This window comes from Pundamilia nyererei, unplaced genomic scaffold (assembly GCF_000239375.1).
Source record: "Pundamilia nyererei isolate P.nyererei 1_Seehausen unplaced genomic scaffold, PunNye1.0 scaffold00067, whole genome shotgun sequence".
Lineage (NCBI taxonomy): Eukaryota > Metazoa > Chordata > Actinopteri > Cichliformes > Cichlidae > Pundamilia > Pundamilia nyererei.
The window spans coordinates 551,207-562,293 of NW_005187468.1; the positions used below are offsets into that span (position 1 = coordinate 551,207).

At 39.8% G+C, this 11,087-nt stretch overlaps 1 protein-coding gene across 1 annotated transcript in view; it reads left to right on the forward strand.

The window, feature by feature from the left end:
* The first annotated feature begins 4,631 nt into the window (after positions 1-4,631).
* slc9a1a (solute carrier family 9 member A1a) overlaps positions 4,632-11,087 on the forward strand; it is a 37,102-nt gene continuing 30,646 nt past the window's right edge. Inside the window, exon 1 of the mRNA XM_013911603.1 lies at positions 4,632-5,799. Within this exon, the coding sequence (XP_013767057.1) occupies positions 5,517-5,799 (283 nt within the window). The 5' untranslated portion in view covers positions 4,632-5,516. The remainder of the gene's footprint in view (positions 5,800-11,087) is intronic.

Genomic DNA, 11,087 nt, shown 5'->3' on the forward strand with positions numbered 1-11,087 from the left:
GGGGGGGGACTGGACATTATCCAGATGCTTCAGCTCAATCTCAGAAATGGCTCTTAGCCTAGAGAATCCTTAAATAACTACCTCTCCCTAACAGAGTGCCATTCAAGCCATCAAAATATTTTGCCACTATTTCTGCTGGCAGACATGCTGTCAGAGCTCGTCATCATTTACACAGCTTATACCAGGTGGCATCATGTCACCATTTGTTTTTCTAAGTCTCATTCCAGGTTGCTGCTGGTGAAGCTTTACAAATCCTGAAGGTGACAGCAGTGGATCCTGCTAGCCTGTACAGCAAAGCCACTTTATTAGTGGTCAGCCCGAAGCCAGGACTGCAACAGTGATGCAGACAGCTTCTGAGTAGAATATTAAGACAGTAATTTACAGCTAAACTTCTCTGAATTTCTTATGTGATTTTCTAACTCAATATGACCTTTTGTAAACTGCAGATATTTATGTAAACAGGGATTTATGGCCCTAAATATTCCATTTTTTCTGTTTGTGTTGTGCATATCTGATCAAATCTGTACATGCTTCAGGGTTTTATGCTGGAGTCATTTTTTCTCCAAATGAACGCAAACAAATGAAAAAGTAACCACGAAACTTCTCAATTGCCTTGTTTTTAAATCCAGTGGAAATGGTAAAAGTTACAGCTTTTTTTTTTCTTCTTCAGAGGTTCAAATGCTGCCTTGCAATAATTGACTTGTTTTGCTCCACATTAAGTGGTTTGCGGGTAAAAGCAGAGTGAGTAGCGCCATGCAGATAAACGCAGAAAATAGAAACTTCAAAGCAGATACATAAACAATTTTAGTGTCAGGGTGAGCTGGTAGAGTTTTACGATTGAAAATTGTGTAATTGCACAGTTCAGAAGAAGAAAAATTGACTTCTATCATTGAGACTGTACTTTCTTTAGCTACAAGTATATGAAAGAAGGTCTACCAAAAAGGAAAAGCAAACAAGCTTTGGACTGCAGGCTTGGTCAGTAGAGTTCAATAAAATTGTTTTTGCCTGATCTTAGATGAACTGCTTTCAATATGCAGCTCCCTTTTCCTCGGGCACAGGATTTATTTTAGTCAAGTACAATTTATCTTTGATCATATTAGAATTTTTGGCTTCAGCTGTATGGTGTAAAGTGGCCTTAACTACAGCACTGAACCACCAGGGCTTCCAGTTCATGTGGCCTTAAAGCACATAATCTATTTGCTATAATTAGTTTCAGCATCAGTACGATAGGCTGGCCATGCGGCTAGCACCGTCTTCCTGGGTAATTTCCCTCATATCTGCTAACCACAGCACCCTGCCCACTATTATTTTCTCCAAGGGCTGGATGACATTTGGAATCATGGTGTAGAAATGTGGGTTCACACAGCAAAGCTTTTGGCAACCAAGCTTTACCACAACAGAGCTAAAGAGGGCAGATAAAGGTTATGAATTTAGTTCTAACCTTGACCGGTTATAAAAGGTCACTGCTGTTTTTGTAGGGAGTTCATTTACAAGTTGTTTCAGAAAGTCATGCTTCGTATGGTATGTTCTGTTGCAGAGTCTGACTTTTGACTACCAAGAATAACAACACTACATACTGTTTACATTAGTAAAGATGTACAGATGTTTGTACACATTCATATTCATAGCAATAATTTAATTATTAAACAATTAAAAGTTGTCAGAAATTACAGTGTATAATGAATTGGGTAGTACCAGTAAAACAAGGCTTCAAGACTTCTTCCAACTAAATGTGTCTAAATTCGCTGCTTCTCAGCTCAAGGACAGCAATCTCTCAGAAGACAAAGGGGGCCGGAGCACACTGATTAATTTGCAGTCTTTAATTTTACAAATACTTAAGGGCTGTGAATTAATCAGTGTGTTTCTGTTCCTTTTGCTCTTCTCGAAAAGTTACTAAATCTGAATTTTAGAATAGAAAACAAATTTGAAAATACAATCCACACAGTAAAAGTGCATTTAGTGAATCCTCAGGCTTGCTCTAACTATTACTATAAATACAACTAGCAAATCAATAAACTCAGCTTCTCTCTCACCCGCTATCTGTGGCTCAGCACAATTGCTGTAACGAATTTAGATGCTAAAAGTAAATAAAATGAAAACTGACATCCTGTTCCATAATCTTAGGAGCATGAAAAAAAAACACAAGTTTGTGAAGACGTTTCACCTCTCATCCAAGAGCCTTCTTCAATTCTAAAAACAAATGGTGCCCAGTGAGGTTTTTCCCCTTTGGAGGAGGTCATTGACCTACTATTGATCGTGTGCGCCATCACGAGTCAAGGTGAGAAAATCATGTGTGTGATTGGAGTCACCTGAGGCAAGGTATGAAGCGCCTGGGAAGGAATCTCAGGACTGCATTGTATGCAGGTGGCTAATAGCTGGTGTTGTAAGCCACCACCTCTGTTCAGCAATGGTCATCCACAGTGGATATAGATGGCCTCTTTTACTCCTCTCTCAAACCATATGTCTTATTGGTCCATGCACTTGTGGAGTGGCTGTTTGCAATCTGCTATTTAGACATCCAAGCACTTGTCACTGCATGGCACACACTACATTGTTTAGCTTGTATTTGGGAGTTTTGTCTTTGAGTTGACAAAACATTTTTGTCTAATGGCATGGCTGGATCCGAAGTGCACGGGGATGTCATGGTTGGAGAGAATTCTCCTCAGTTTCTTAAACAAACCTGCTACATAAGCAATGGCAATGTTGTTTGGTTTGTCATTCAGTTTCTCCCTAGTTGGTATCTGACTTTTTTTTTCTGTGCATCTTTGTGGATTTCTGGTGAGGTGAGATGTCTTCAGAAACTTTAAAAAGTCCATGTTCTTTTTTTTAAGCTCTTAAGAGTACCATGAATGGATGACTGAGAACCTACACAGACATCCAGCTCCATACTACATAATATACAAAACAGCCTTTGCTGCATTTGCAGTGGAAAAAGTGATGAAAGTATTTATATTCAAAACAATCATCATGTATAGTAAATCCTCTAATGGATGTGCTTGTTAGTTCCAAAGAAAATAAAATTTCCTCACAGCAGACATTCATTCACTATGCATAATAAGAAAAGAAGTGGAAATATTATTAGTGGCTTATTAATAAACTGTGACAGTGTGAGAGTGAGCCACCAATCCAAGTAACCAGAAAACTGAAACCAAACACAGCTAAATTAAATTTAGTCATCAGTATTTAGTGTTTATTATCTGTGCTTCCCCTACTGGGACAAAACCAAATATTTTGTGTTTAAAACTTGCATACTAATACCAATTACAGCATCCTACAAAGATCAGTAGTACATACACATAGTATATAATGTATACTTTTAGTACCAGAGAGGAAATCAGTGATCTATTGCCACCACAAAGTCTGTTAGCCACAGTAAAGCAGAAGCAGGTTCTGTGGTCCCCCTGATGTAAGTAACTGACAGAAACCATGAAGCGCCATAGAAGCCACAACAAAGAGCTGTAAAAACCAACGCCTTATAGTTATAAAGTGTTATAAAGATATTAAGAAATAAGCGACAAACAGCACAGACGCTTTGTCACCTGAACTCTGACTGAAACAGAGTTTAAGTGGTGGGTGTAATGCAGTACACTGTTATCAGCAGTAACCATACCTTATTAATGGCACACTCACAATCATTCTGACAGACTAGACGTGATCTAAGTTACTTTTGTTTTGCAGGTTGGACGTAGAAAATTAACATCTTCTTATCACTGGAAAGTTCCTTATCTAAATGTCCAGTTACATGAGCGCAAATCTACAATCAGCTCATGTCGCTTTTCATTTCCTGTTTTAGCGTGACCTAACTTTTGTGACTCTTTAGTAAAAAAGTGAAAAAGTAAATAAGTTTTTAAAAAAAAACAATCTACCGCAAATTTTATGGATTGGTTCTTTAGTCTTTTTTTGTAATTCGTCCATTTGACAAAAATGAACTACCTTCTAGCTTTCTTTATGCACTGAGGGTCGTGTGTCAACTCCATCAGGGTATCCTTTAAGCACAGAAAGACTGGGTTTGAAACTCAAACAGAAGCAACCGTTGCGATGCAGCAGGAAATTACATGTTGCTAAATCTGACAGGTGTGTTTGGAAAATCACTAGAAAAGTGCTGAGTCATTATTTGTAACTTGCATAGCCACTCCCACAGAGAGAGTTTTGTTTTTTTTACAACTACATTTCTCACAATAGCAAGCATGCACTCTAGATATGTGTCCTTGAATGGCATATTGAGACCTCTGTGGGCTGCAGCTGGCAGCTGAAATTGGCCACTGACCCTTCACTATGCAGCTATCACATTACTAATTATGTATTATAAATATCACTGCTCACCATGCTTCAATTGAGAACTAAAATTGCATCCCCAGACTTTATTTGGCTTAAGGCAAAGGCACAAAACACTATGGTTTTATTTGAAGCATCCCTAATGAACAATGCTTTCTGAACTCTTGTTTGTAGTTAACTCTGATCTTTGGCCTTTCAGCTGCACCCACATGCCAACAATATCAGGCTCCACACAGCCCATTCAAGAGTAGGCGTGCAGAGGAGAAACGCTGTGGAGATCCCACACCTTAAACCTCCTTTCCTATAGGTGTCACTATATGCGGACGCCCCACCCCCCACCCCCCACCCCACTTTAGTCTACTCCTCATCCCACCCACTAAAGCTCCGCGAAAGGGTGTGCTTTTTGAAGGCTGTATGAGGCTATAATACAGCTGCAGACAAGTCAAGTCGCCACTTGGTTTGACACCCCGGGAAAAAAAAGCCTCCGAGGCAGAGGGGGAGCATACGCACAAGTACCCCCACCCCTCGGATCCTCCGTCTGAGCTCAGCACAGGGTCTAGTCTCTCCGGACATACCGTGGAGATGCGGAACACACGAAGGTTAATATAAAAAAAGTTGGTGTAGTCGGGGCACACGGTAAACACATAATGTGGCAGCTGCCGTGTAGCTTCTATTCAAGGTCAGTATCTGAGCACGGCCGCCGCACGGACGACTGTCTTAGGTAGGAGGGGGAGAGAGGAAACGCTGAAGGGATGCCGCTGTGCCTCGTTTACCTCCAGCATCAACGATGACATCTTCCACCGAAGAAGACGTTGATAGTCAATGACAAGGAAACGGACAAACTTGTGAAACGCCGCTACGAAGAGCAACTGAGGGCACTGGACTGTTGTAAAAGGAAAAAAGACACTCTTTCAGCATCTTGGCGTTTCCTGCTTTCTTTCCGCAACGACTTGTGCTGGAAGCGGCTGTTTACCTGGCTACAACAAGCGAAGAAGTCTAGCTAGCTAACGTTAACTGACATAATGAGGGGTCTGGTTCGGTTTCGCTTTGCTTCAGTGTCAGTTTGACGAACTAACTGTCAGAATCTTCTACGGTTGACGAGCTTTAACTAACGCGACACTACGAAGCGATAACTGGCACAACTTCCTTAAACTTGCCCGGTTTTTCAAGCCGACTTGTTAAAAAAACCAAACAAACTCTGATTCATTTTCATTCAAGGTCGCCTTTATTTTTCAGCAGTAATGCCTTCCAGGACTGTGTCACACGGGGCTTCGGGCCGGCTTCGTGGACTGTTCTTGGTGATGGTTTTAGTGTTTCTGGATGGCTCCGTGTTTACCGTCGCTGTTGCCAGCTCCGACCAGCATTCTCCTATCACGGCACACTCGGGCAGCCACAAAGCGACTGACCATGGCAGTCACAACAACACTGGAAAGGCTTTCCCTGTGCTAGACTTGAACTACGAAAACGTACGGGTCCCGTTTGAAATCTCATTATGGGTCCTCCTTGCCTCTTTGATGAAATTAGGTGAGTGTGATGTTATGCGAAAGCTCCACGTGACCTGTCAGTATGAGTGCAGCCTTTTCTGAAAATACCTGATTTAGTGTTACCTTATTTACCCAAATTCTATAAGTCTCTCTCCTACATCAGGTAACAGACAGTTTTTCAGGTGAATAATTACATTATGAAAAAAACGCAGAATTACAGTTCATAGACGGCACATTTGAATCAAAAGAGTTGAGTTAAAGTGCAGTTTTCCTGGTGATCAGATGGTAGATTGCACAGATAAATCATATTGAATGGAAGTTGTCAAGCAAACCAACCATAATCTTAAAGCATCATCTTTGACCCCTAGGCCACCCTACTTGTGTTGTGCATTAATGATGACTCTGGTATGCAGACTTAACTAGTTTGCTCAAAATAGCTCAGCTCAGTCTGTGAGAGGGCAAATCAATATTGCTGTTCAGGAAGATTACTCATCAGATCTGCCAGTGTCATGTGGTGAAGATGTTTAAGAGCTATATTCACTCCCTGCTACAATGATGACTAAGCAACCTGATACAGCAGTCTGGATATGTAGTCTTCAGCACAGTGGGGCCCTACCTCTACCTTGCAGTATTGTCCTGAGCGATGTTTCAGAAGCAGCTTGCTTCCCCCCCCCCTTACTGTTTGTGTTCTTCTTTATACTGTCTTTACCATCAATTTCTCCTGGCTTTCTGCTTTCTACAGAACACTGTATTGTCCTGAGCCATCTTTTTTTCTTTTTTCTTTTTTAAATTATGAGAGCCAGCAGCTTGTCACTTGCCTGTGACATCAGGGGCCTGACTGAGCAGCAGTCTGTAGCCAGGGAGGATACTGCCTCACTGTCTGGGCAAGAAGCCCAGTATCTCAGGGGAGAGGACAGGAAGAGGGTCCACCTGGTTTGGGTAGCTTACTTGTTAGGATGCAGCTCAAGGACACACAGTAAAAATGATAGATGAGCATTGGCAGAAAGTGTGAGCAGAAGGAATGAGGAAAGTACAGAAAGTCGAAGAAAGGCAAATTAAAAAAATGAGACTAGATGAATGTGTAGGCTGACAGCAGCAGAGGACAGTGGTGACCTTAAGCCTCCAATTATCCCTTGACTACTTAAAATGGGCTCTGAACGATTCAAAGTGGCTGCTACCCTGCTCTGCCTCAGCCATGTCTCTGATTCATGTTCACTGAATTTATATCTTACAAGCTAAAAAGCGTATTCACAGACCATTTGTCTCTGAAGCAACCTTGACTGTGCATGGTGCCTTTTCTCTGCCTTTTTTCAACTGAGCACTTTACAAAAATTGATTATAGCCACCCCAAATCTTCTCAGATGAATCAGAACCAGGGGATGCAATTTAACTGACAAGCTGCCATTACCGTAAACACTGGTTAAGAGTCAAAGCCTTTATATTCACAAGGTATCTATTTTTGGCTCTGTAATCAGGCCATAAACACTGTACCACAAATATCATATCTTATCTTGTGACCCTAAAGCTAAGTCCACTTGAAGTGCTAGATAGATAGATAGATAGATAGATAGATAGATAGATAGATAGATAGATAGATAGTTCTCATAAAAACATGTCGTCTTTGTGTTAAGAGCAAGGCTGTGTTTGCAAGCATCCATTTTTTTAAAATGATGTTTTCTTTAATCGGGATGAAAAATATGCTTTAGCTGAATTTCTTTCCACATTTAGCATGAGTGTAATTTGTTACTTAGTAGAAATTAGATTGCAACCTCAACCTTATTTATTTCTTGTAGGGAAGAAAAAAAAGGAATAGATCCTAACATGAAATGGCCATTGCTTTTTTTTTTAAGCTGTAAGCAGATTTGTGATCGTGTGATATAGGCTTGTAGTGATAGATAAAAGAGTAAAACAATACCTACACAGATTTCCTATCCTCTCTCATAAAAAAAACAAAACAAAAAAAACCAAGCCCCTGTGGCTGCAAAACATTGCAGTTCTTCTAGCAGTCCCTCAAGGTTGGCATATAAAGCACATGTATCTCCACAGACTCTTATTTTAAAATATCCTTAAAATATCCAACCTTACAACAATAATAACTCTAAAAAGAACAGTTTTGGCCTTTATGGGTAGTTCCCTCTCCTTTAACTTGTCTATATGCATAGTGGAAAAAGGGGTTTGACCGCTTTGACTGACAGTTTTCTTGACATAGAAAACTGTAGCCGATTGGTGTTTGGGAGGCCTCACCTCATCTAAGTTTAGTCTGTGAACTGGGCCTTTATCAGACAAATAGCTGTTAGGGTTACAGGGCAGGAAGTTTTTTTTTCCCTCAGCCAGAGTTAAATACTAGTATATTATTAGCCTGTGTCTTAGTAAATTAGCAGATACTTGTGTCTGTGCACTGTAACATTACAGTTTCTGGAGGCAGCTTGTTAGCCAACGTTAGCTTATAAGTTAACACTCCACCCTTTCTCCAAATATGGTAAGTCCCGGTTTCAAAACACTAGCATTGCAGTGGCCAAAACGCTAACAGTGAGACGTCAGAATTCAGAGTCCAAAACTAAAGAGGAATGTCATAAAGGTGTCTTGTTTTGGTTTTTTTGGCTATACAAATTATGGTTATCAATCACTGTGGCTTAAATGTGTGCCAGACTTTGCCATAATATGGAAACAGGTTATAACTTTAAGTGAATGAAGGCATGCATTTCTATCGCTCAGAAAATCCCACATTGAGTGGGCATATATATGTAAGTGTATGGTTTTGTTGATGTTAACTAAAAAAATATGGCCTTGTTAAACAATGAGAAGAAGAACATAATCAGTGCCAAAACTCAACCCAGAATTGCAGCTCCAGCAGTTAATAAAATTGCTGATGGTGTTACATGTCTTTTGTGGTACCTTTTCGCACTTTTAACAGTTTTCATGTCTGTGGTGACGTCTTTGTTTCCTTCCTGTTTTTAAACTTGAGGGATTGCAAGCTTGTGGTTTGATTTGTTCCCATTTGTGACTTGTAATCACTAGAAACTGTGTCTTGAGTCGAGATTCTGAGGCTGTTAGGCTAATTTGTTTGCTTAGTAAATGATCCCCCAGGTGACGCTCACAATATTTATTTATTTTTTTCTTTCATTGTAGGTTTTGTTTTTTTGTTTTTTCCAGCTACTATATATTGATGAAGCAGCCTGCCAGAGTCATCCAAGGCCTGGCTTATGAGTAATTCAAGTTGTAAAGAGTGTGCGGCCTAAGACGTGATTCTTGATTTTTGCAGTAGAACTAAACAAGTTAGATATGGGCCTTAGGTTGTGTGGGAAATATTCCCAGTACAGAATTTGAAACCAAACCCTTGGCAAAGAATGACTCACTCTGTCACAAAGTCTACTCCACATACCTGTATGGTGTTATTTATTAAAACCAAGCCCAGATTTTTTTTTAACAAAGAAAAGTACTGAACTGCCACACTTAGAGATAAATATCTTTGCTTAAAAATGCTTACAGTAAATACCAAGTGTGTTCATGCAAAAGGCTTTTAAAGCAATTGGACATATTGACCAACTGGTTTAATGGTTTATAATCAGATATAATCAGCTATATCTCAGTTTAATTTAGAAAATTGCCTCATGGGTAGATAAATGCAATAAACAGCCATAGAAAGAAAGTTGCTTTACTAATATTTTAAAGTAAGTCATGGCAAATCAGGCAACAGCATCGAATCTTCATCCTTTTCTTTTTCACTGCTTTCAGTGTTTAAAACCTCAATCTATTCGCTTAAAAACATGTGTTCAACTGACACTAGTTATGCTCACTAAATTGTACTCCACTCAGTTGTTATAGTAGAAGACAAAACTCAGAATCATATCCTTGCAAGGAAACCCTTACGGTTGTTTTGTATAGATATGACGTCAGGGATCATACTAAATTATACCACCACAAGGCCGTAATAAATAATTCAAAAACAATGCTGTGTTCCACAAGCAACTTGACCCCAATGGTCTGCACTGAACAATAACTCACAACAACTTTTATACAACACTTAACTGGGACTGCAAAAATACATGCAAATCTTGGCCTCATTGTGAACGCCAATGTTATGGTGTTGGAAAGCTGCCTGCCGTATCACAATTACTACAAAGGAGACCAGATGAACGTCACCATTTTAAACAAAGAAACTCTAAATATGTTTGCTATCTTTTGTGTCTGCTTAATGCAGCTGATTTGGTTGCCAGTGGTTTGTAGTAAGTTACCTGGCAACAGGGCACACTTCCTGGTTTTGGGAATGACAGTGTAGTTCGTACTAGGCAGTACTGACACTGGTACACATCCAGAATTGAAAGAGCTGTTACCCTTTGCTAGTTTTCAATAACCTTGTTGCATAAAGGCTCCCAGGAGGCAATGGGGCAAGGACACAGCAGCTGCCCTTATTGAAAAGCAGCCATGAGAAACTGCCTAATCTTCTACTTTAAGAACATGGCATGAAAAAAGTCTTTATTATCTTACACACTACATGGCCCTTCAGACATTTATTTCCTACATACCCATGTCTTAATCATGATAGAGTTGTGTACCAGCTTGTGCCAGTGTTCTTTGAAGTTCACTTCCCTCCTTTTCTCTATCTTATCTTCTGTGTTATTACCCTTCATTAGATGATTGCTGAAGGCCATAGTTGGAGTTGTGCTTAAGAAATTTAACAATGTGCTGTCAACACTTAGCTTAGGATGGGTTGTTCAGTCTACTTTAACTTAACCTTTAGCCCCCAATATTGCATGTGTTAAGAATTTTATATTTAGAAGGGTCTGTAATGATAATGGCATACATGTCCAGCATCTACAATCACTCATGAATGATAATGGCACATTTAGTTTCATTCTTGGGTCCAGTATTAAGTTTGCCTCTGCTCAATGCACCAGCAGAAATACATTTATACCATACAGTTGTGACCTGTTTCCACTTTCCTCAAGTACCATACTGCCCAACATTTTATCAAAGGGCTTTGTGTTTCTTTGCAACACTCAGTCATTAGAGCAGTTTAGAAATGTTTTGCAGGGGTATTTTATGTCCTTGAGATTGAACTTTATTTTATTCTAGATTCAATCAGCGTCAATCAGAAGAGCACTTTGCAGAAGGGATCTTCTGTTTGTCTTCTATTAATACCACTGCTGGCTTCCCACCCTCTTACATCTTTTGAAAAAAAGAAAATGCTTTGGGAAAAACCGTACATGTGATGTAGATTCCCTTTACTCAGACTCACAGTTGGGTATAATGAGATGCTCTTTTCTTTGAATAAGGCTACGTTCACACTGGAGGTCTTAATGCTCAATTTCGATTTTTTTATTTTTT